Source organism: Petromyzon marinus, chromosome 28, assembly GCF_048934315.1.
Source record: "Petromyzon marinus isolate PM22_M1 ecotype Great Lakes invasive population chromosome 28, UKy_Petmar_22M1.pri1.0, whole genome shotgun sequence".
Lineage (NCBI taxonomy): Eukaryota > Metazoa > Chordata > Hyperoartia > Petromyzontiformes > Petromyzontidae > Petromyzon > Petromyzon marinus.
The window spans coordinates 7957902-7985433 of NC_133694.1; the positions used below are offsets into that span (position 1 = coordinate 7957902).

The window sequence follows — 27532 nt, forward strand, 5'->3', positions numbered from 1 at the left end:
ACATTAAAATGACCCTCTTCTTGGTTATTTCGGTGAAGTCACGTAGAAGGGAAATAAAATAATAAAAGCAAAGTATCGGTTGATTTTTATTATTTTATTATTTCCCTTCTACGTGACTTTACCGAAAGAAGCAAGAAGATGAATCCCTGCAGTCACGAAAGCTTTAAATCAAAATAAAATAACCCTGTTATAATTTTTGACTCTCCTGTTATACGTAAGCTGTGTTTTAATTTGCTGTCTGGATGTCTCCTCTCTTGTCTCTTGGTGTTCTCTGTCGGTGATTGTCTATGTCCGTCCACCTTTTTACTAACCTGTTAGTCTGTCTATTGTTTCGATTTTATGATTCTGATTCTGATCTTGCATATGGAAGCAATACGTTCAGGAGCTAAATGGCAATGTGGAGGTCTGTTAGTCACGAGCACGCTTTCAGGAGAGAGAGTTTGGTAGTTTTGCTATTTCTCCTCTGTTGAGGGAGCGCAGACTGCAGTGGTTTGCTTATATGGTCTGTAGTTTGTGTTGTATGGCCACAGTCACACTGTGGCTTACCTTGAATGTATCTCTATGAGTCTCTGTGCGTCTCTGAGTATATCTCTACGTGTCTCTATGGGTTTACTATGTGGTTCATAGTTTTGGTTGCATGGCCACAGTCGCACTGCGGCTTACCTTGAAATTTTCTGAGTCTCTGTGCGTCTTTGAGTGTATCTCTGTGTCTCTATGAGTGCATCTCTGTGTGTCTCTATGAGTGTATCTCTGTGTGTCTCTATGAGTGTATCTCTGTGTGTCTCTATGAGTGTATCTCTGTGTCTCTATGAGTGCATCTCTGTGTCTCTATGAGTGCATCCCTGTGTGTCTCTATGAGTGTATCTCTGTATATCTCTATGAGTGTATCTCTGTGTGTCTCTATGAGTGTATCTCTGTGTGTCTCTATGAGTGTATCTCTGTGTGTCTCTATGAGTGTATCTCTGTGTCTCTATGAGTGTATCTCGGTGTGTCTCTATGAGTGTATCTCGGTGTGTCTCTATAAGTGTATCTCTGTGTGTCTCTATAAGTGTATCTCTGTGTGTCTCTATGAGTGTATCTCTGTGTGTCTCTGAGTGTATCTCTGTGTGTCTCTATGAGTGTATCTCTGTGTGTCTCTATGAGTCTCTGTGCGTCTCTATGAGTGTATCTCTGTGTATCTCTATGAGTCTGTGTGTCTCTATGAGTCTGTGTGTCTCTATGAGTCTGTGTGTGTCTCTATGAGTGTATATCTGTGTGTCTCTATGAGTCTCTGTGTGTCTCTATGAGTGTATCTCTGTGTGTCTCTATGAGTCTCTGTGTGTCTCTATGAGTGTATCTCTGTGTATCTCTATGAGTGTATCTCTATGAGTGTATCTCTGAGTCTCTGTGTGTCTCTATGAGTGTATCTCTGTGTGTTTCTATGAGTCTCTGTGTGTTTCTATGAGTGTATCTCTGTGTGTCTCTATGAGTGTATCTCTGTGTGTCTCTGAGTCTCTCTGTGTGTCTCTATGAGTGTATCTCTGTGTGTCTCTATGAGTCTCTGTGTGTCTCTATGAGTCTATGTGTGTCTCTATGAGTCTCTGTGCGTCTCTATGAGTGTATCTCTGTACGTCTCTATGAGTGTATCTCTGTGTGTCTCTATGAGTGTATCTCTGTGTGTCTCTATGAGTGTATCTCTGTGTGTCTCTATGAGTGTATCTCTGTGTGTCTCTATGAGTCTCTGTGTGTCTCTATGAGTCTCTGTGTGTCTCTATGAGTCTCTGTGTGTCTCTATGAGTTTCTGTGTGTATCTATGAGTGTATCTCTATGGCCACAGTCGCACTGCGGCTTGTCAATAATTTAATGTTCATGAAGGAGATGCGCACATCGGCAAAATGGAAGTCTTAAATTTTGATTTAAAGCTTTCGTGACTGCAGTAATTCATATTCTTAGCTCTTTCGGTAAAGTCACGTTGAAGGGAAACAATAAAATAATAAAATATATATGTTTTAAACAATAAAATAATAAAATATATGTTATATATTATTATTTTATTGTTTCCCTTCAACGTGACTTTACCGAAAGAGCTAAGAATATGAATGAAAACGTAAGTCGTTAATTCAAATCCAAATGATTCTGATATTGAACTGCAATGGCTTTATTTTGGTTAGATATTGAAGATCATTCAACCTGTGCATTATGATGATAATGATGATGACAATACAATGTTAATGTTACGTGTCATATTGAAGCAATAGGAGGTAGATGGAGCAAGTTGTTTGACTCCCTTTGTGTATTTATCAGCAAGTGGAAAAAAAAATGTGTTCGATCTTATTTATAACGATGCCATAAACCGCGTGGCGCGCTATCGTGGGCACATCGTGTGCTACGAAGGAGAGCGGCGCCACTGCCGAAAATGACGTCGTATATATTTTCATTTGAAGGCGGCAGTGTTATTGACACATTTGTTTTGTTTGTTTGTTTGTGTTTACACATTGAGACGAAACAAGCGGCCCGGTACAATACGCCGATCGATATTGGGGAAGGGTGGAGGGGGGAACAGAAACTCCGCGGGAATTCAAATTCTCCGCGACGACGCCGCTTTACGAAGACGTTGGAACTCCTTTCCCCGGTCGAGTGGGGACCACGCGTGGCAGCGGGATAAATCCGGTTGAATCGTTATTTTGTGCTTTTGCACCACCAAATATTGTATTATTTATTCGATAATTACATTTGTTGGGTCTTCTTTCAGATTAAATTATAAAATACTATTGTTATTATTTGATGTACTGTGGGTTATTATTATTATTATTGGGTTTATTATTTGGCTTTGGGCTTGGACAGGCCACGTGGCGAGGAGAGGAGATGGCCGGCGATGTTCACCTCCTTCGGCAACCGAATGAGCGAACGCGCCGGAGAGAGCGTCCACTGAGGAGAGTGAGCAATGGGACCGGCTCGTGCAGCTGCTAGGCGGATCATTACATCGCAGGGCCATGGGAGACAGTGACGGCCTTGGCAAACATTCATCGCGCTTAGGAATGATCATGGCTGATGATGACGGTGATTATTATGTATTGGTGTATCCATCATACCCAAGTTGAAGTTTGCCGTTTATAGATTGCACAAGCATCTACACTTCTAGCGTGCGGATTCCTTTAGCTCCTCCACAGGAAGAGCCCGGCTAACCGTAAACCCAATAATTTTTAACCGGGGGATATTACCTTGGCTATGGACTCTGACAGGTTGTTAAATGGAGTGGGAACCTTTTAAGTTTATGGTGCTCTCCATCTTTACGAGCTCGTGTTATTAAGAGCTATAACGTCCCAGTGATTGTGGCGTCACCTGTATGAAAATCTCCATCCCAGTGAGAACAACAACTTTTTTTCCTTCCGAGCTATTAACCGTTTCCCGTTCCGATATGTCTACAAGTTGCAGGGTGGGCGTATCCCCGTTCACCGCCGAGTCGCGGAATGCGAAAGCGGTTCGCCGTTAATTTTATTTAGAGAGGCGTGGCGCCGTTGTTTTCAAAGACGTTGCACTCACCGCAGAGAACTGTAGCGACACGACCGCAACGCTACGATAGCTGGCGCCAAACTGTGCCACGCGCCCTCCCGCGCGGCCTTGTGGGGAGCCTCGGTACCGATAACATTGTTTTCAGTTTTTCTTCCGGTTCCGTTCCGACGATGTACACGTACGTCATGGGGAAAAGGGTTAAGTATTCAAGTCCGTCCTTGGGTGTTCCCTCCGGGGGTTGGAGGTCAACGGTCAAGAAAATGGCAGAGCATCCCCCTCGGCACAAACTCGCCTGATGTTCGCCGTGCTGGGCGGGTGCTTGTTAACCGATGTCATCCCCCTTCCCCGCCCTCCCACCGCATCCGTCTTTGTCTTCCTCTTGGCCGTCTGTCTTCGATTTTTCCCATGATGCCATGGCAGTAGGCTCAGCCTGCGCAGCTTCGTGGATTTTTCTCCGGGTTGTCCAGTTTTTTTTTTGGTCCCCTCCGCATTTAGAATCGACACACATTTGGAGTATTTGTCTGTGACACATTACCACACGGGATGAGCCACTTCGTTGAGCTATCATTTATGGCCAGGTTTGCTTCTGAAAAAAAGAGCTATTCAGCTCAGCGGGCCTTACCTGGTAAAATAAAAAACAGTTGAAGTTAGTTGCACATCCGCAGTGCGTGCCGCCTTCCCGTGACTGAATCCAACATTGTTCTTTGAAGTCAAACTGACAACTTCTTACACACAAGTCAGATATGTCAGTACTACATACAGCCTTTTACCTCATGTACATAGAGGGTGGTGAGAGATGGAGCAGAAGGCATGGTAAGACAAAAGCGAGTCATATTGCTCATTCCACGTTTAGCGTTTGTTTGTTTAACGTTTGTTTGAATTTTAATTTTGTCGTGCTCTCCACCCTCAAGTTTTGAGTGCCCTCCCCTCCTTTTAAACGAAGTCACTACAGGGTTGCCCACAACTGGGATGTGAATTCACGTCCCGCGGGCTCCTCTACCACAGCGCTTTAACCACAGCGCTAGAATGTGTTGCTATTGCCCCTGGAAATAATTTAAAATAACGGTTGTTTTTGCTTTTTTTTATCGTGCGTGGGTGTGTGGTTTACTATCCTGCGTGCGTCACATGGAGGCTCAGCGGCGTTATGGATGAAGACCGGGAGTTTGGCGGTCCCTCCGGTGGATCGCCGGCGGACGGGAAGGGGAGCACTAACGCGTGGCGGCCGCGGTGGGCCTCCATGCCCCCGAAGAATCTTGAGTTCCAAGCGGCCAGCAACGACAGCTGCACTGTGGTCACGAGGAAAGTGGTACGGACCACGGTGGACGGCAAGGAACAGGTGGAAGACCACAGCTCCTCGGTGGATGTGAGAACGGACGGAGCCTTCGGTGGTCTGTTTGACGCCGAGCTGGACGGACCGAGAAGGCAAATCGGTCGGCTGCGCGAGGAGCTGGAGCACACGATGTTGAAGAGGTCTTCCTTCAGCTCCTCCGATGTCAAGGATTATGGCGACGGGGAGCAGGAGATGACGAGTTCTTTCACCGTTCGACGCGGGGTCAATCGCCACACCTTCCATTCCAGGGCCGTGAAAAAGAAAGGCGTGGACTTCTCCGGCAGTTTAAAGTACTCCCGGAATTCAAGAGGTAACGAGCTGTCTGGTTTAAGGAATGTGCGGACGTAATCTGAACACCGGGGGGGGGGGGGGGGGGCACCCACACTGTGGAAGCTTGCGGTGTCGTCCTACTCGCGACTGGTTCCCTGTGATATAACCTATGTTTATTTTAACCAGGCAAGGCCCACTGAAGCTATACAGCTCCTTTTCAGAAGCGACCTGGCCACAAATGATAGCTCAACGAAGTGGCTCGTCACGTGGACATTTATAGCGGCCAAATACTCTAAACGGACGATTATATGTGTGGAGGGAAAAACCGGAGGGCTGGGGAGAAAAATCCACGCGACCACATTGAGAGAGACGCGCAAACTCCCAATTTACAGGTGTTAGGGTCGGGATCGAACCCACGACCTCCTGTGTACCAGGCGAGGTAGTTAACATCTTGTCAGCGATGCGCCCACAAAATTAATTTTCCGATAGGATCCCTGAAGTTCAACCCCCCTAATTATACTGCACGATGATCAAAATTAAATCTGCTTAACTAAAGCCAACTGACTCGGTCACCTGCTGGTGTGCCACTGCGTAAGTTTAAGCTTTTCTCTTCAACGCAATTGGCGTTGAATGCCGCCGTGTTGACGGAGGAAGAAAAAAATGCAGACTCAAAAAAGGCGAGGATTTATTGTCCCAAATGCTGTGGGTGTCTCTTAGCCACATCTACAAATGTTGGGTGATTGTCCCGACACCCATGGTGGTTGTTTAACGCGTACATTTCTTCCTGAAAACATTCGTGGTTCAACACAAACAATGAAAGTGCATTGTATTTATTTTCTCAAGCGTCTCTAGCTGTGTTGTTGGCATTATTCCAAAACACACGCAACACTTAACTTGAACAGACAATTACTGAAGATCAGTTTAACACGTAGGCTTTCCCGACTAATATCATCCACAATAGAGTTTTTTTTTTGGGTTAGATCGTGTAAATATAAATGTGCCGTTAAACCTGACAGCCAACTAGTAAGGTTTGTCACGTAAACTAAACGTGCCAATTAGTTACTAGTACAGCACACCGGCGTGTTGGAGAGTGAACCCACATCATTTACAATTCGAGTACAACGTTTCGCCAGTAATTACAACCAGCATCATCAGGCGAACTGGCATGTTTAGTTAACTTGACAAACCATACTGATTGGCTGTGTCGGATGGTGGTGGGTTTAACGACACATTTGTATTTACGCGATCTAACCCAAAAAAACTCTATTAATTACTGAAGATGCCATTTAATACCAGCCGGATATATATACAGTACACACACACAGCACATTAGATGGGCGGTTGAGGTACAGTCTCTCAGTAACTTGTTGCTCAAATGAGCATTACATTACTCATCTCCACTCGCAGCCCCCTGAGCTAACGATGGAAATTTGCATCGAAGTCAATGGACAAATTCCATCGGGGAGGGCATTATTTGGCATCGTATGGGAGGAGGGATACGAAAGAACCCATAGAATTACCCACCCGCATACGACGAGGGGGGGGGGGGGGGTAACAACTCCAAGCTCCGCACACATTGATTCAAGAGTCTGTTGCTGATCTGCCATCTCCTGCAGTGCCGCTTCGACTGGCACGATGCCTCTAGCTTTTCACAAACGGTCCTCAAAGTTGGCACTCTTGAGTCAACCCCTCTTAACGACGGTTATTGGTTCCACGTTGAACGAGAGTATAGGAAAAGGACGTTAAAGTTTTAATTCGTTTCGATAGCATCGGAAGTTGACCCTTTTTCACCCCCCAAAAAAGTCATTTATAACATTTAAACATTGGATATTAATTCATAAAGATGCTAACAACATTATAAACACATAATATTTAAATAAACATGGTTATTCAATGCATTAATTAATATTTGCTGTACCTGCAACAGCCCATCATTTAACACGTAGGCTTTCGCGACCAATATTATTCATAATAATGGTTTTTGTGTTAGATCGCCTAAGCCCATTGTTAACAGGAGAGTGGTCGGTAAGCGAACACATTGGGCTCTATGGAGGTAACTACACTACTATACACTACACTATACACTACACTACTATACACTACACTACTATACACTACACTACTATACACTACACTATACACTACACATTACACTACACTACTATACACTAAACTATACACTACACTATACACTACTATACACTACACTACTGTACACTATACTACTGTACACTACACTACTATACACTACACTACTATACACTACACTATACACTACACATTACACTACACTACTATACACTACACTATACACTACACATTACACTACACTACTATACACTACACATTACACTACTATACACTAAACTATACACTACACTATACACTACTATACACTACACTACTATACACTATACTACTATACACTACACTACTATACACTACACTACTATACACTACACTACTATACACTACACTATACACTACTATACACTACACTACTATACACTACACATTACACTACACTACTATACACTACACTACTATACACTACACTACTATACACTACACTATACACTACTATACACTACACTATACACTACACATTGGGCTCTATGGAGGTAACTGCACTACTATACACTACACTATACACTACACATTACACTGCACTATACACTACACATTACACTACACTATACACTACACTACTATACACTACACTATACACTACACTACTATACACTACACTATACACTACACATTGGGCTCTATGGAGGTAACTACACTACTATACACTACACTATACACTACACATTACACTACACTATACACTACACATTACACTACACTATACACTACACTACTATACACTACATTATACACTACACTATACACTACTATACACTATACATTACACTACACATTACACTACACTACTATACAATACACTACTATACAATATAACTACTATACACTACACTATACACTACACATTGGGCTCTATGGAGGTAACTACACTACTATACACTACACTATACACTACTATACACTACACTATACACTACACATTGGGCTCTATGGAGGTAACTACACTACTATACACTACCATACACTACACTATACACTACACATTGGGCTCTATGGACGTAACTAGACTACTATACACTACACCACTATACACTACACTATAAACTATACATTGGGCTCTATGGAGGTAACTACACTACTATATACTACACTATACACTACACATTGGGCTCCTTGGAGGTAACTACACTACTATACACTACACATTGGGCTCTATGGGGGCTCTTCGTTAAGTGATTAGTCGTTAACAGAGGTGGCCGTTAAGAGGGGTTCTATTTTACGCTACTATACACGACACTGCTATACTATACACTACACTGCTGTACACTACACTATGCACTACACATTGGACTCTATGGAGGGGGGTTATATTGTACTGAAATGTACAATGCATCGCCGATGTATTCCAGCCGTATAAATGCGATGGAATACAAATTTGATTTGCACACCATCCAAATGCAGCTGTATCACAAGACGGCAGTTTAAAAATATATATCACGCCACATGGTGAGTCACCGACGCATTTATTTAAATGAGAGGTCACTGTCATAAGCAGAGAAAGATCTTGAGCCTGGATCTAGGACAGGGGCAATGTTTTAGCAAAAACAATGTTTTAGCAAAGATGGCCCGAGATTGTACCTGCTGGACGTTGTAATGTGGTCTGACCGGTATTTTGGTTTTTGTTTACTAAGCTCGTAATAGAGGACCACACCATCGAGACAGAAACTTGGTGTGTATTCCTGGGTCTTTCGGTAAATTCACGTGGATAGGTTCAAAGAAAATAACAAAAAAAATATAACAATCGTTATTTTCTTTGAACCTAGCTACGTGACTTTACCGAAAGACCCAAGAATATGAATTCCTGCAGTCACGAAAGCTTTAAGTCAAGGTTTAAACTTCGCGTGGTTTGTGTGTGAGTCACGAGCGCAAGGCATCGGCAATCTGTTGTCCAGGAGCCGGAGGTGAATCTATAAACTCCCCAGGGGGGGGGGAAGGGGGAGGTAGTTTGGGGGGGGGGGGTGGGGGCCTGACCTGTTTTATGCATGCACGTTGAATTTCTTTCGCACCGCACGCAGCCAACCGTGCTAATCGGAGGTGCGGGGGAAGGACAACAAACTAAGCGCAAAAAGCAATTCTCAAGAAGTTAGTTTTCAATCTCGATGATTAAAAATTGCGCGCCTCCTCCCAGTGGCTTCCTGATATTGGAAGGAAGAGCATTCCAGACGGCCGCAGAAGCGCATCTGAAAGAGCGCGACGCGGTGACCACCACCGTCTTTGTTCCACAGCCAGCCGAAAGCCACTGCTGCTGCGAGGATGGTCGACCGGAGGTCGCACGATGGTTCATGTGCTCCTTGACGAGATCGGCGAGGTGTTGTGGTTTTATCTGTGTGCAAGCAGTCAGTTAAAATAGGGCCCTGCATTAATTAAACAAAATCATCATTCAATGTATTTTATCTGGTAAGTATCAATAGAATACCATTTTTGGGGGGGCTCAGGTTGTGTGGGGGGGGAGGGGGTATGTGGGGTGGGAATTGTCCCGCACCTGTTGGATCCGCTACTGTCAGGAGTGAACTTGGTTTTTACCCCAGCTATTTTTTTGTTACAAATATAAATCGCCTGCCAAGCGTGCATTCCAGAAGAAATTCCACCCTAGCTGGTGCCCAAGGTTGTCACAATCCCATTGTGTTGGCTCAATCCGTGCTGCACTCTTGTGAGTGATCAAAGGTTCCCGGCAAAGTAAACAGCCGAGTGTGCGGTGTGTGTGACCGAGTGGAAAGCAGCGCAGGGGCTTGAGGCTCAGCAGAGATAGAGGAGGAGGAGGGGGGGGGAGGCTTTAGCTGAGCGCATGCGTTTTCACATTCGAGGCACTTGCTGCTGTGAACGCGCTTGTGACCACGCTCATTTGGCTGTGCCGCCGCGCCCGTTGCTGCTATATAAAAAAAAACAGTGCAGCTTGCTTCTATATATGTCAGCAGCGTCAGCTCTTGCCTCTAGTTCCAGGAGTACATCCACTGTGGGGGTTTTCCCAGCCTCTATTCCTGCGCGGGGTGATTAACGTTGCCCTCCACCACCAGCAAACTGAACGGCGATGTCTGTAGCTTCACCATCGGTGCCTTCTCCACTACACAGCCCAAGCGGATTCCCAGGAGACACCTGGTCTGGTGGGAGTTGAGCCTCTGCTGTTGCCTTCCATTTACGATGAGCATAGACCAACGAGAGGGGTCGCTTAGAAACTTCGGGGGTCACCTTCTTCTAAGTACTCCGAGGTCGCAAGGCTCATTCCCGGGGTGATTGGGATTTTTTTTTCTTCCCAGTGCAGCTTCCAAGCTTCGGAACGCTTTGCCTATGGTAATAAGAAGACCATCAGAGTCTTTGGCTATATTAGAGTCTGTCTCGAAAAGTCACCTCGTTAAACTGGCCTTTACCCTCTTTGGTTCTATTCGGTAAAGTCACGTAGGTAAAAAAATAAAACAACAAAGATCACGACGTTTCGGCCACAACACAAGCAGCCTTCATCAGGTGAAGGGACCAGACTGTCTCGAAGACTGCGCTGGAGTGAAACAGAGCCAAGCTCAGACTGCGACCTTTAAGCTGTGTGAGAGGGACTAAGGTGCCTCGACAAAAGAATTAGCATATTCTTAGCTCTTTCGGTAAAGTCACGTTGAAGGGAAACAATAAAATAATAAAATATATATAAAACAATAAAAATTCTCACGACGTTTCGACCATAACACAAACGGTCGTCATCAGGTGTTTGTGTTATGGTCGAAACATCGTGAGAATTTTTATTGTTTTATATATTTAATTATTTTATTGTTTCCCTTCAACGTGACTTTACCGAAAGAGCTAAGAATATGAATTACTGCAGTCACGAAAGCTTTAAATAAAAAAAGGAATTAGCGTAAAAAATTAGCGTAAAAATTTTACCTAAGTGACTTTACCGAATAGAACCAAAGAGTATGGATCCTTGCAGTCACGAAAGCTTCAAATCTAGAATTGGCCTTTACCCACCTAATTCTGGCTATTTTTACCCCTTCAGTTCTGAAATTGGGATGAAGGGATGGCATGCGCCTCACAAATGTAAATTATTATTGATATCAATCCACCAGCGAGCATTCTGGGTGACTGGAAACCCCTACAGAAGGAGTTTTTTGCAGCCTCCTCATACTGAAGCCACGAGCCACCGCTGTCCATAATCAAGGTGCAAGCCGAACAAGGAATCATGTTTTTAATAGCATTATTAATTGACCTATATTATAAACTTTGTCTGTCTGTGAGTGCGTCGGTCGCAGCAGTAGCTTGAGTACCCTTTACTGGGTCGAGTTGCGGCTCATTTTAACCGGAACGAAGTAGGGAACTTCCTTTTTGATGATGAACATGACCGGTGATCGTTGACCTCGGATAAGGAGAAAAAAACCCCACCGTGACCAAATACCTTAACCAAAACTCATCGCAGCGAGCGGTGGCAGACAAAGCACCGGCGTTGCACCGAATTGTGAAACGAGAGGAAAAAGCCCAACGAGGCTTCACATCGCTCATCAGAATTCGATATCCGGAAGTTTTTCCACAAATTCCACACTTATTGACTTATTGATCAAATTGGTACCATTATGCGTGAAGCCAGCAGTGGTTGGCCTACGTAAGACTCCTCTCCTCGATAGCTAGGGTGGTGTTGGTGTCGGCTTTGCACGTGGCCTGTGTCATCCAGCGCTGTGGAGGCTGCGATGTTTGGCGGTACACAACAAACGTTGTGAAACTCCCTTTCCCGTGCGGCCATTGCGGACGTGTGAGGCGCCCGGTACCCTGGCTCGCCGGGAGAAGCTGATCCAGCAAATGTGGATTCCCACCTGTGCCGTCCGTTCGGGATAGATTGTTGCCCCAACATGCACACCCCTGTGGGTTTTCTCCGGTCCACCTGGCTTCCTGCTACATGCAAACACTCGTGCGTATAGCTTCGTTCATTCATCACCCACAGTCGGCGACGAACCGTTGCGCCAAACGCGTGACCCTCTCGCGGTGACAGCGATTGCATGAACTGCTCTTGGTTGCCGCACACCGGCGTCTCGAGTGATTTGTTTGATCGACGAATCATGGTGGGGCGACCACAGATGCGGCGCATAGGCTGATAACATCCTAATATGAAGAGGACTGCAGAGCTTTGGTGGGAATTTGGTACCGGCTCGCCACCTGGCTGCCTTTCCAGCTTGTCTGTATTTTCCCTACGTATCTTAAAGTAATTCTCTTCATCTATTTAAGAGTGAGTGAATACTGGGTGGTGCATTATAGTTGAAATTATAATAATTATTATTAATGTGCAATTGCGATCGGGAAAACCACTTTCACTTCTTTTCATTGACTGCTACTGATATCAATGGAATACAAAAACCGAGGTGTACAGTGTTGTACAATATCACACATGGGAATTACTGGAGTACACAATTAGCACAATTGGTTATACGCTTGTCTCTGCATGCAGTTTATGTAAATGCAGTAAACCCTTAATTTGACACATTTAGGGCTCTGGCCTTGCCGAATTATCCAATATTCGGAATGATGTACAATGGTAATCTTGCCCTGATATATATTTTTTCCAAATTTGTTTTCCAAAAAATATTTTCTCCTGGCCTTTCTTGATGTTTTAAAAAATGCTCGATTATATATCAAACTCTTCTTCACACGCCATACGCATTGACTCACCTGCATTAATTATATCCATACGGATGCCCATCTAAAACTTGACTCCCACCACCATCCATCCCAGAAGAATTCCCTCATCAAAACTCGACACCATAGAGCTCGATGTATTTACGATCGTCATCACCTAGCGATTGAACTGTAACACGTACACCAAGCTCTCAAGATGAATGGATATTCAGACTACACAATCCGTAAAGCTATCACCCCAACCGTTGGGAAATAACCATCTGAGGACCCATTTAAAACCATCACCTTGCCATACATAGCAGGATTCACCAAAAAGATTTCCAAAATCATGAGGAAACAAGATCCAGGTTCGATTCAACACAGTACATAAAATTATTGATCTGATCCCATCTGTGAAGGATGTGATCTTTGACATGCAATACCCCGGCATCTACAAACTAAGCTGTGTCTGCAGGAGTAGTTACATTGGGGAAACTAAGTGACATGCCTTGAACCGTGTTCATGAACATAAGAAAGATCTGAAACACGGTAGGACCAATACCTCGGCGTGGCTGATCATTGTTTTAATGCGGTGGGCTCACACGAAATTGATTTCTCTAAGACCAAGGTACTTTGCAAACCCACTGGCTATTAGCAAAGATTAGTTCATGAAGCCATCCATATATATAGACACAGACACACTTTCAACCGAGAAGATGGGTACAAAATAAGCAATCATTGGAAGGACGTTATTAACCAGTTTAAGTAGTAATTGGCTGTGATGTTCCCATCCTACCACCTTCCGATGTTGTTATTTTCGGCTCTCCGATTTTACATTAACAGGTTAAATTTCTCACACTAACACAGCCACCTTTGCGCGCCGATCTCTAGGTTGCTGCTCTGCGATCTGCCATTAACATGCTAATATCTCACATTAACATTGCCACCTCAGCACGCTCGACGTGGAGGCCGCTCACCGATCTCACATCAACATGCTAATCTCTCTCATTAACATAGCCACCTCAGCACGCTCGCTGTGAAGGCCGCTCACGGATCTTACATTAACATGCTAATCTCTCACATTAACATGCTAATCTCTCACATTAACATGCTAATCTCTCACATTAACATGCTAATCTCTCACATTAACATGCTCATCTCTCACATTAACATGCTCATCTCTCACATTAACATTGCCACCTCAGCACGCTCGACGTGGAGGCCGCTCACCGATCTCACATTAACATGCTAATTTTTACGTGGCAGCCCTTCAATTGGTAGAAAACCCACCACAGTCGCGGTCGCCGCCCACCACTTACATTAACATTAGCTGCCCCGCCCACCACCCACATTAACATTAGCTGCCCCGCCCACCACCTACATTAACATTAGCTGCCCCGCCCATGCTGCTGACATTTGGGCTATGCCCATTTCAAACCTTTATCAACAGTTTGCCTTTAAAAGCTAACCCCCTCTTCCTGATGACGCTTGTCTTGCGATCTAAACGCCATAGTTTTTTAAAATGATTTCCTTTGACCCTATCTACGTGACTTTACTGAAAGACCCAATGAGTATCAAGCATCGTTAATATTTGTGTTATAATACTCAATGCATTGTCAAATCCTGGATCATTACATCTTAACCATGAATATTAAATGCACCCACTTAATCCACAGTGTAATAACCAACGTCTTTCATTTCTAATTCGAGATATTTATACCTTTCCAGAGTAACCCCGCTCATTATGTATGTATGTTGAACTTCTTTCGCACCGTGCGTAACCAACCGTGCTAATCAGAGTTGTGGAGAAAGGACGACAAAATAAACACAAAAATCAGTTATAAAGAAATTAGTTCATGGTATATCAAACCCTCTGCTATTTTTTACACGCTTTCTATTAACTCACTCTGTTGTATCCTCAAATCTTGTAACTCAATTTTAACCCACTTCCCAATGTGGTATCCACTACAAACTTGGTATACTTATGTCATACCGATGACAATAATATATTCTATCATAAAAATAAAAAAACATATATTTGCAAACATTATTTTTTATTTGTTTTATTTCGGCTAGGGTCTAATTGTCCACGCTCAACTGACGTTGGCTGTAAATCACCACGGTGCCTTACGTTGTGGCAAGCTTCGGGGCCACTTCGTGGAGTCGTGGTGTTCTGCCATTACTAGTACGGTAGATTTCATTAAAGCCTGTTTAAAAAAAAAATTGTTTTTAATATTACTTATTTATTCCTCACATTGCCCGCCAAAATACACTGGGGCCTGACACATAGTCACTTGTTATGCAAGGACTAGGTGTGGTTGCAATGATGAAACTCACAAACCAGATTTTCCGGTTGTCATTCTCCAGAGATTGCTAATTTGCTTAGGGTCTGGTATTAACCCAACAGCTGTAATCAATACACTTCAGAATAGCAGGCGTGGAGGTATTGATGTGAAATCAAACCGATTCATTATTGTGGTTATGAAAAAAATGGGAAGCTGCTTGTGGTTTGGCACGTTGGACTTGTAATCCAGTGGTCGCCAGTTTGATAAAATCTCGTGGGGGGTGGGGGGGGATGAAGTTTCTTAAATCGCCCCTCGCCTGTCCACCTAGCAGCATGAAAGGGGACACCACAGTTAGTCCCACGTCCGACCGCATGTGCGCATACGAAAACGAATTTCTTTAGAACTCATTGTTGTGTTTGGTTTGTTGTCTGTCCTATTGCGAGGGCGATATTGGCACACAAAATGAAGACTGATTGATTGCCGTTCCACCGCACCTCCGATGGGCACGGTTGGCTACGTACGGCGCGAAAGAAGTTCAACATGCTTACACATCAGTGAATTAAAACCTCGTATAGCGAAACATTTTATGGTCGAAATAGATCAGCCGCATACACGCGACATCGCGCAAACCGAACCCGCACGTAAAGCGAGGCAAAGCTGTATTATTTAATTGGATCTCTGAAAGTTTATGGCCAGGATGTGTATAATCAACAAAAATGAAACGCACCATGTTTTTTTTAACCGAGTATTCATTATATATCGTGGATGAGGGTGGGGGTGTTATCGTTTTAGAGAGCACTTGTCGAATGCCCCCTGCCAGGAGATAACTGCTCAAAAATCCGTGCTCTTATTGTTAAACCGCAGCGTGCTGAAACGAGCGTCATTGTTGGGATTTGTTTTTTTTTTCCCCATTGTTATCATCCCCCACCCTTCCCCCATGATCATGGTGATATTGAGTTTCCTCCTGTGGTAACATTGTTTAGGGCACTTCTAGCAGAATAAACGTGTGGCGAGCACTTCATGCGTTTAGTCAAGGTCCAGTGCTTATTGCCCTACTCGGCTTCAGATCGCAGTGTTGCTGAATATTGATTTCTTGCAGGGGGTAACATTATACACTTTGAAAGCCTGACAAATGAATTAAACAAGGGCTTAATTTCTCACCGAGTATTTTCCCGGTTGCAGGCATACTTGTGCGTGTGACTAGTGGCCACGGCCAAAGAGATAAGTATGCTGGATGTGGCACGGCACGGCACTTACTGCCCATTACGCTTACCTCACCTATCTTGTGTCCGTACGAGTTGCACATCCAAGGCGCTATCCGGACTCAACCCGACTTAGCTTCCGAGATCTGGTGAGATTGGTCGCATTCCGGGGTGATGTCAGACATTGCTTACCTCTGCCCGATATGTTGAAGTCATTTTACCGTAAACTGCGTTACTGTAAGTTTTGAATGCCAGATGAGCGGGGTTAAGATCAGATACGCCCGTGCTGTTCAAACTACAGTATCTGGCCCGCGAGCAAATGTTGGCCTCTAGGGGCCATGGCTACGGCCGGTTTTGACCTTTTACGTAAATGTACAATAATGTGCTCTGCCGTAGTTAGTTCTGTAACCTTGTACGGCGTTGAGGTTGTTTGGGTGAGATAGCGTAAATATATAAATGTGTCGTTTAACCAGCCACCACCCGACACAGCCAACTAGTAGGGGTTGAGAGCCTGATGAAGCTAGTTGTAATTACTGGCGAAACGTCGTACGCAGAGTGTAAATGTTGTGGCTTGGCTCTCCAACACACCGGCGTGCTGTACTAGTGACGAATTGGCCACGTTCTGTTTATGTGACAACCCTTACTAGTTGGCTGTGTCGGGTGGTGGCGGGTTTAACGACACATATATTTACACAGCGATCTAACCCAAAAATAACTCTTATGGATGATACCGAGCGTGTTTTTGTATTAGAATGTTTTTGTTGCAACGCTACAAAACCACAACCAAATGGCAATGGACAAACGTGTAGAATTGTCTGGGAAGATTGGCAACTAAAAATGCAAACTGTTTTGGTTGATGCTGCTGCTGCTGCTGCTGTGTTGGTATTGGTGCATGAATAAGAAAACGAACCCCAACACGTTCCTCAGTAACGCTGCGTCCTTTAAAGTAAATGTAAACAATGGACGATCAGAACAGTTTATACAGATGTCCAGTAGGGGGGCGGGGGGTGGGATCGCACATGTTAAGAATGCGTTGAGTTTTTTCGTGTTTGTTGTTTGTTCTTGAGTCCCACCACTGCCAACGCACCATCGCCAGTTAAGAATTTTAACCTCTCGTGGTACACAAATCAATGAAATGCAGGACCGCTTCATAATTGGTTTCTTTCCAGTCGAATCGTCGAGGTGCAATGTCAGTTTTCAACGATAACATTATGTAACATTTTTTTGTTCCTGGGTAGTAAGTGTTATTTCGTAATTGCTTATGCCTAAAAAGTAGAGAAAATGGCTATTATTCCCCACAAACTTTGCTTTTGTGACCAGGACGGTGATATTTTGAAATTTACCTCTTTTCAATGAGAAAATCGTTCACATAAACTCAGAAAAAAACAACATGAATCAAAATTAACATGTCTTTATACTTAAGTACTACAAAAATGACTACAAAAGATTTAGAAGTGAGTAGTTTTTCAAGATATACGATTATACTGTAAATCACTTTCACGAATCGGCCCCCAAATGTAGTCTCCCATCATGTTCTTGTTATACTGTCCTTGCTAGCGGAGTTCTAAGTCCAGTATATCCTGGTGGAAGCGCTCGCCTTGCTCGTCCGAGTACGCTCCCATGTTCTTCTTGAATTTATCAAGATGAGCATCAAGGATATGGACTTTGAGGGACATCCTACAGCCCATTGTGCCGTAGTTCTTCACCAGAGTCTCAACCAGCTCCACATGGTTTTCGACCTTGTGATTGCCCAGGAAGCCACGAACCACTGCGACAAAGCTGTTCCAAGCCGCTTTCTCCTTACTAGTGAGCTTCTTGGGGAATCATTGCACTCCAGGATCTTCTTCATCTGTGGTCCAACGAAGACATCGGCTTTGACCTTTGCCTCAGACAGCTTATGGAAGAAGTCTTGAAGGTACTTGAAGGCTGCCGACTCCTTATCTGCAGCTCTGACAAATTGTTTCACGAGGCCCAATTTGATGTGCAGTGGTGGCATCAGCACCTTCCGGGGGTCCACCAGTGGCTCCCACTTGACGTTGTTCCTCCCCACAGAGAACTCGGTCTGCTGTGGCCAGTCCCGCCTGTGGTAGTGCACCTTGGTGTCCCTGCTGTCCCAAAGGCAAAGATAGCAGGGAAACTTGGTAAAACCGCATTGCAGACCCATCAGGAATGCCACCATTTTGAAGTTGCCGATGACCTCCCAGCCGTACTCATTATACTTCAAGGCGTCCAGCAAGGTCTTGATGCTGTTGTAATCCTCTTTGAGGTGCACTGAGTGAGCCAGGGGAAGAGACAGGTACTTGTTACCATTACGAAGCAGCTACTTTACTCCTTTAAGATAGAAAAATATGAAATCGCCTAATGCTTTTTGAAATCATCTTTTCTATTTATCTGCGTGTTCTTTCCAGGCACCGTTAATGATGAATGCCGTTGTTTAGTCGCTCAATAATCATCAGTTGCCAGCCAACACCGATTAGCACGGTTGCCGACGTATGGTGCAAAAGAAGTTAAACGTACACACACACACAACAACATTTGCCGTGCGCTGAACGACAATCGCTGCGCCCATTTAAACGCGCGTCTCGCCTCTCCGGGGCAGGTGACGACACGAGCCCTGCCGGTGGTGGCGGCGACGGCGGCGACGCTGGCGGCTCTACCGGCGGCGGCGGCGTCTCGGCCGAGTCCCTGGTCACGCCGCGCGATCGCGGCTTCATGAGCCACCTCAATGAGCGGCTCGGCTTCGGGGAGAAGCTGTGGAGCCACTCCGCCGCCCGCTGGCCGTCGTCCTCCTCGGTCGACCCCGCCACGGTGACCCCCGCCGCCGATGCCGAAGCCGACGATGCCGACGATGCCGACGATGCCGACGACGCGGGCACGGGAGAGCGGGCGAACCGGCCCGAGGGCTCGCGCGGAGCGGGCGTGGAAGAGGATCCCGGAGAGAAGCGTGGCTCGCCGGCCCGGGACGGGGCACGGCGACTCAGTGGGTGAGCGACGCCACGACCACCGCCAACCACGAGCTCCGCTAGCGGTAGCGCTAGCGCTACCGCTAGCGCTACCGCTACCGCTAGCGCTACCGCTAGCGGTAGCGCTAGCGGTAGCGCCGCTATCACCGCCGCCACCACGAGCGCTGGCACTGCCACCACTACCACCGATACCACCGCGCACCTCGGCTGCCACCGCTGCCACAGCTACTTACACACCACTACCACCACTACTTACACACCACTACCACCACTACTTACACACCACTACCACCACTACTTACACACCACTACCACCACTACTTACACACCACTACCACCACTACTTACACACCACTACCACCACTACTTACACACCGCTACCACCACTACTTACACACCACTACCACCGCTACTTACACACCACTACCACCGCTACTTACACACCACTACCACCGCTACTTACACACCACTACCACCACTACTTACACACCGCTACCACCACTACTTACACACCACTACCACCGCTACTTACACACCACTACCACCGCTACTTACACACCGCTACCACCACTACTTACACACCACTACCACCGCTACTTACACACCACTACCACCGCTACTTACACACCGCTACCACCACTACTTACACACCGCTACCACCGCTACTTACACACCGCTACCACCGCTACTTACACACCACTACCACCACTACTTACACACCGCTACCACCGCTACTTACACACCACTACCACCACTACTTACACACCACTACCACCACTACTTACACACCACTACCACCGCTACTTACACACCACTACCACCACTACTTACACACCACTACCACCACTACTTACACACCACTACCACCGCTACTTACACACCACTACCACCGCTACTTACACACCGCTGCCACCGCTACTTACACACCACTACCACCGCTACTTACACACCACTACCACCACTACTTACACACCACTACCACCGCTACTTACACACCACTACCACCACTACTTACACACCACTACCACCGCTACTTACACACCACTACCACCACTACTTACACACCACTACCACCACTACTTACACACCACTACCACCGCTACTTACACACCACTACCACCGCTACTTACACACCACTACCACCACTACTTACACACCACTACCACCACTACTTACACACCACTACCACCGCTACTTACACACCACTACCACCACTACTTACACACCACTACCACCGCTACTTACACACCACTACCACCTCTACCACGAGCATCACCACCACCACTGCCACCACCACCATCTGCACTAGCTAGCACTGCCACCACTAGCACTTGCACCACCACCAACTACCACTACTGTCACTACCACCACTACTGCTACCACCACTACCACCAACACCACGACCACCACTACCACCGCTGGCACTGCCACCATGCCTGTCCGCCTTTATCTTCCCAGTGCTTATGTTTAGACACTGCACCAGGTACTCGTGTAAAGCCGAGTCAACCTATGGGAGGCTCAAGACCGGTTCAGATATATTCGCCGTCGACGTTGGCCGTGAGTGGGAATCCAACTCAGGTCGCCGGGTCTGTAGAGCAGTGCGCTAACTGCTCCCAAAAGGGAGACGAGAGCGTGCACACACACACACACAAAGACAAAGATCCCCCGTGTAGCCTTAACACACTGTAGGGGCAAGTGCTGTTAGCGAGCACCTATGAAGGCCGGAACGGTACACGAGAGGGTGGGTGGCCAGCACCACGCCCGACCGCCTTTGTCTCCCCAGTGTTGATGTTTACACACCGCACCAGGTACTAATTTGAGGCCGAGTCGACCTTGGGGAGGCCCAGGCCGGTTCAGATAATCGTCACTGGTGTTGGCCGTGAGTGGGAATCGAACCCGGGTCGCCAGGTTCGCAGCGCGCTAACCGCCGCACTACCGCTCTGCACACACACGCACACACGCACGCACGCATTGGCACATACACACAAAGATAGGGACCCCCCATATAGCCTGCACAGGCTGTCGGGGCAGGTGCCGTCCTAGATGTCAGGCAATAAACTTTGGGGGGGGGGGGTGGGGGAGAACTTGCCAACCACCACCTCACTGCCAGCTGCGAGTCGCGAATAGACGGGTGTTGAAGTGAACAGCGGAGGGGAGAGCGCTCGCGTTCGGACGCGGTGACGCAGGCGGGCATTCGTCCCGTCTCTAGCGGACAAGTGGGGCACCAACTCTGTGCGTTATTGAGGGACTACGACGGTGTGGCGTTGTTGTTGTTGTTGCCTTGGTGTGGTCTGGGACCGTTGTTGTTGTTGTTGTTTTTGCTGCCTTGCCCCTCCCCCCCCCCAAGCTTGATAAATTGGACTTATAAAATAATAATTTCATTATTTATTGACGTTTTAGTGACTTTGCACTCCTATCGTTGTGTTTTTGTGTATTGTTTGCTGTTGTGACTCGCTGACCCACCCATACCGGACATCTGTCACAAAGAGCTTCATAGCTCATCGGATTCCTCCTCCGGTCTAAATAAAGATTCTGGTGATTCTGTTTAGCGAGACGGCGCCACGAGTCGTCACCGCTGCCGCCACCGCCGCTCTCAAACACCCCCGTGGTTCACCGGGGCAGCGGAGAGCGGTTCTTCTTATTCTCTTCTCTTCTGCTTTTTTCACTTCTCTTCTTTCTTCATTTCCTCTTCCTCTATTCTTCTCTCTTCTTCTTCTCTTCTTTTCGCCTGATGTAGATGCAGAACAACGACTACAAGTTCACATTCAGGTGGTCGAGCCAGATCACCGGGTCCGGGAGCAGCGTGATTTCTCCTTTGTATCGGTGCACCGGGCACTGCGACGCGATACGTTGCACGGTCTGGCCTGGATGGCCGCGGTCGCACACTACCGGAAAGTTTTTAATTCGACATTTGTCCATCCGGTATCCGCATCTGCTGCCCACGGTTTTGCGCAGTTGGATGCGGTTTATGGTGGACCGTGAGCTCAAGGGTGGGAAAAACCCGATTTTTTTTTTGCCCGACAAATCGGGTTATTGGTTTTAATGGAATTAAAGCCGATTTTGCCGATTGAAACCTGGTTTTTATTATCGGCGTCTCGTGCACACTTCAATCCTGCTCCTCCTCGTCGTCGTCCGCCGCCGCCGCGTCGTCTTCGCCGTCGCTCTCGCCGCTGGATTCGGCGTTGTCGCCGTTCGTCGGGAGTCGGGTAGTCGTAGAATGCGTTGAGGTTCCACTTAATGAAGACGAGCTTCTCGACTGTGCTGGGCGCCAGGCCGTTCCTCAACTTGGAATGGGATAAATCCCATCGTCGAGAAGTTTCGCTCAGACGCAGCGGCGGCGGTCGACGTGGCCATGCTGAACAGTTTGATGGCTGATCTTCTGGAGCTGCGGGATCGTCGCTTCCGACGAGTGACGAATTGACGATGAAAGCCTGGGCGAGGGCCGAACGCACCGCGTGGCTCACGCGCACGGCGGCTGAGCCCGGGGCCCCGGCCCGAACGCCGCTAATGGGTGCGTGCGACTGATATCCCGACTTAACTTTAATAAAACCGGATTTGGGCAGGATCCAGGTGCTCCGGGTTTATATATATAAAAAAAAAAACGATTGAAACCCGAATGAATAAAACCGGGCCGTGCCAGCCTTGCGTGAGCTTCGTGAAAGATCAAACCCATTGGATCCTCTGCGTTTGGGCCTTTCACGCTCGGCGTTTGCGAAGGGCGCGTGCTTGCGAAGGGTCACGCTCACGCCAGCTTCCCGTCTGTAGGTTGGGACCCCTGCTGGGCACGGGCGGTGGCGCCGCTGCCATCGCGATACCGAGGCTCAGGCTAATGATGGACTCTGGTGAGTGCCTCTTCCTCGATGCACACGTGGACACCGCTCACCCCTCACTCGGACGCTCGACCACGATCTCCCACCCACCCCCCCCACCCCCCCCCCCCCCCGTATAGCCTCAACAGACTTTTGGGGCTCACACACACACACACGCACGCATTCTCACTCGCACGCACGCGCTCGCACAACGCACGCACACATGTCCGCAGTAGCGGACGCGATGTCCCGAGTGTCCTTTTGTGCGTTTCTCATTGTCCTGCAGAGTTTCTGTATCAGGAATACCGCACCGAGACCATCGTGCAGACGCTGCTACGACAGCGGTGCCATGACGGGGAGGGAGACAGCGAGTTGCATGGCCACTTTCAGCAGTTGGTTGCGTCCATAACGCTGGACGACGACAACAGCAGCAGCAGCATCGGCAGCGGTAGGAGCGGCAGAAGCTCACCACCAGTAAGACAACCGTGTCTGGAACTGCAGGACTCCGCAACGGTAAATTTTGCAGCCAGAAACGCCCGTATTAAATTACGCGCGGTAACAATCATAATCATGGTGATCTTACTATTAGCTTTATGTAGATGTTTTCAGCCTGATTGGTGAGTGTTTCCCATGAACTAGAAGCACATGCGTATGTGTAATCGTCAGGACACAATGCCAAGCAAGACGGTAAAAAGGGGTGGCACACCTGGCAGAAGGATCTCCACTAGAGGGGAGTTCCAGAGAGACGCCGTGAGAGACGCCGTGAGAGACGCCGTGAGAGACGCCGTGAGAGACGCCGTGAGAGACGCCGTGAGAGACGCTCGTGAGAGACGCTCGTGAGAGACGCTCTAAGAGACGCTCGTGAGAGACGCCGTGAGAGACGCTCTAAGAGACGCCGTGAGAGACGCTCGTGAGAGACGCTCTAAGAGACGCTCTAAGAGACGCTCTAAGAGACGCTCTAAGAGACGCTCTAAGAGATGCTCTAAGAGATGCCGTAAGAGACGCTCGTGAGAAACGCTCTAAGAAACGCTCGTGAGAGACGCTCTAAGAGACGCTCTGAGAGACGCCGTGAGAGACGCTCTAAGAGACGCTCTGAGAGACGCTCTGAGAGACGCTGTGAGAGATGCTGTGAGAGACCTTTTTGCCAGTATCCAAAATGATGCAAAAATAAGAATAGGCATTGCCCAATAAAACAGGAGTTGTGTCAAGATGTTCAAACACCAAACTTGATGCCTTTTGCAATTTCATCAGGTTTGCATTAACCGCACGTGCTTGTGGCAAAACATGCAAACAAACATGCTCTGATCATATTTGCATTGTCTTTGCAACTGATTGGCCTACACCAGAGACGGCCCTTCTTGAGAGACTATTTGACCTACTCTTCCACGCCGACCAGACGCGTTGGAAGAGGTGAGAGTTGCCCACACTTTACCCCAACCGCGTATGCGACCTACCCATCGACTGACTGTGGTGAACCCATTCGTGCTGCTCGGTGAACAGACGCGAAGGGCGCATTCAAGAAGCTTGCACCAGCGTCTCAACTTCTGTGCCGTTGAGAACTCGTTTGTAATGGTTATCCAGTGTGATAACCATTACAACCACAGCAGCATCCTCAATGCTAAATGATATATATGGGCAACTCCACAGGAACCGAATCGCAAGAACTCGCTGCATTCTCTGCCCCATTTAAATATCCACTACTCGTCAGGGTCGCGCCGAGTTTATTTTTTTGAGGGCGCCACGTCGCGGGAGTACAAAGACGAACGTCGCTCGGATTCTGTTTTGCCGCGACGCCGACCTAGCATCGCGGGTGACGGTTCGCGATCTCCTCCTCCCGTCGTCGGTCAAGGGCCCCCTGGAGCTCCCTCGGCAGCGATTGAATGGCGCGGCGCGGGCGATCTGCGCGGCGCCCGTCCATCCCGGGCCATCCCTGGACACCCCCAGGCCGCCGGAGAAGGGCCCTGTGTTCGAGTTTTGGCACACGCTGCCCGAGGTGCAGAGCAGCCATCTCCTCTCCACCATGACTCAAGAGCAGATCAAACTGCAGGAGGTACATTACACACCGCCCACCCCCCTCCCCCCCCCCCCCACCACGTGTTGTGCGACAGCTTCGCGATCGCTTAGAGCCGGGGCCATCCAATTATTTCGCGAAACGCCGAGTCGGTCATTTATTGTCTCAAACGAGCATTGAGGCGGTTGGATTGTTCATCTCCCGTTTACAGGCCTGGACCGGTGGTTGGTGGAAATTCCGCATGAATGTGGCGGGGGAAGTATATATCCAATAGCACCAGCGTGTTTGTGCTTCTTGTGTTGTATTGGCTGATGTAGATGCAGAGCAACAATTGCACATTCAGGTGGTCAAGCCGGACAACCGCGTCGGGAGCAGCGGAGTGCATCGTCGATGTGATGCCTCTTTCGTATTTGTGGATCGGGGCGTTGTTGACTTTCACACAAAGCGGTTTCTCATTTTGTGAAACCTCCGGAGGGATGGCAGGGGCCGCGTCAAACCCTGCCCCCTACCCCAACCCGGACCGGGTGTTGAACTCGCAACCGTCCGATCGCGAGCCACGAGCCCCGCCGCTGAGCCGCACAATCGAATACTCTTCCGATTGGCAGTTTGATGACTCATGTCAGTTACAGTTAATTTATTTTGGTATGGAGCCCTGTGAGCCGTTCGGCTCTTGAATCGGGTGCAACCGCAACAAACAAAAAATACAAAAACACGAACAAGATAAAACATCTTCAAGTGACCCGACTCGTCGTCTAAAACAGAAAATAGTTCGGAAGACATTCCTCACCTCTTTCCGCCACGATCAGTGTAGCCGGTATTCAAGAGGGCGAGTCCCGAACGGCAAATCTACACTCGAGTTCCGTGCACAGTGGCGGATGGACGGACGGATGGCGTTAGCGCACGGCCTTAGTTGGCGTAGGGGGGCGTGCTTTTGTAAATAATCGTGCGAGTACGGTGAACGTGTTGGGTGTTTGCGCCGCTCCCGCTGTGCGCAGGCCATGTTCGAGTTGATCACGTCAGAAGCGTCGTACTTGCGGAGTCTGCGCGTCGCCACGGAGGTGTTCATCGACAACCCTGACGTGAACGAGGTGCTCCCCTCCTCGCAGAGACACTTCGTCTTCTCCAACCTCCAGGAGGTGAAGGCGGTGAGCGAGAGGTGAGGGCACCGCCTCGGGCCGCCACTTCTTCTCATTCTCCCCTTCCCCCACTCCTCCCCTCCTCCTCCCCCCCCCCCCTCCTCCTCCTCTCCTCCTCCTAATTATAAAGAGATGAAGTTTAATGACGGTAATTATGATACCATAGATCACGGAGGATCGTGATGATGGTGGTGATAGCTAAGATGGCATTGATGATGATGAAGATAATGAGGATGATGATGGTTATGATGGTGACTGATGATGGTGACGATGAAAATGATGACGTTGATAATGTCGATGACTTGATGACGACGGTGATATTGCTTTTTGTCATCGTTGTCACCGATGACGTTGAAGGATGCTCGCGGAGCTTGAGGAGCGCCTGGGTCAGAGCGTGGAGATCTCGGACGTGTGCGACATCGTGTACAATCACGCGGCCAAAAACTTCCGCTGCTACGTGAAGTACATCACCAACCAGCCCTACCAGGAGCGGGCGCTACGCACTCTCTCGTGGGTCCTCCGCTCCCCACACACGCAACTCGCACGCACACGCGCTGGCACTCGTGTGCATGCTCGCACACACGCTCGCACAGAGGCAAATGTCCCCCGTGTAGCCTTCACAGACTTGGGGCAAGTGGTGTTAGTAAGTGGTGCCTATGCAGGCCGGCACGGCACAGGAGGGGGTGGGTGGACGGCACCACGCGCGGCCGCCTTTGTCCCCAGAGTGGCGATGTTTACTACACACCGCACCGAACTCGCGTTCGCCAGGTTCGTGGCGCAGCGTGTTAACCGCTACACAACCGCGCACACACACACACACTCACACGCACTCACACACACTCACACACACACATGTGCACACGCACACACGTACGCACGCACGCACACACGCACCTTCCTCGTTGTGTTCGCGCATGCACGCACGTACACAAAGACAAAGATCCCCCATATAGCCTTAACAAGACTGTAGGGGCAAGTGCTGTTAGCGAGCACCTATGAAGGCTGGAACGGTACACGAGGGGGTGGGTGGCCAGCACCACGTCCGACCGCCTTTGTTTCCCTAGTGGCAATGTTTACACACCGCACCAGGTACTCATTTAAGGCTGAGTCGACCTAGGTGAGGCCCGGGACCGGTTCAGATAATTGTCACTGGTGTTGGCCGTGAGCGGGAATGGGAACCCGGGTCGCCAGGTTCATAGCGCAGCGCGCTAACCGCTACACTATCGCTCCCCACAGACACATACACACAGACACACACACAGACACACAGACACATACACGCGCACACGCGCACACCCACACA

At 48.0% G+C, this 27532-nt stretch overlaps 1 protein-coding gene across 5 annotated transcripts in view; it reads left to right on the top strand.

The window, feature by feature from the left end:
• The window catches only part of LOC116946981 (rho guanine nucleotide exchange factor 19-like), a 53799-nt gene that overhangs the window by 15055 nt on the left and 11212 nt on the right, over positions 1-27532 (top strand). For 3 of the 5 annotated variants that reach the window (XM_032962295.2, XM_076070309.1, XM_032962296.2), the window contains exons 2-8: positions 4624-5132; positions 18910-19294; positions 23039-23115; positions 23369-23595; positions 24932-25132; positions 26089-26249; positions 26587-26739. In XM_032962295.2, the coding sequence (XP_032818186.2) occupies positions 4637-5132; positions 18910-19294; positions 23039-23115; positions 23369-23595; positions 24932-25132; positions 26089-26249; positions 26587-26739 (1700 nt within the window). In that variant the 5' untranslated portion in view covers positions 4624-4636. The remainder of the gene's footprint in view (positions 1-4623; positions 5133-18909; positions 19295-23038; positions 23116-23368; positions 23596-24931; positions 25133-26088; positions 26250-26586; positions 26740-27532) is intronic. The other 2 variants (XM_032962297.2, XM_076070310.1) reach the window with 1 other exon arrangement.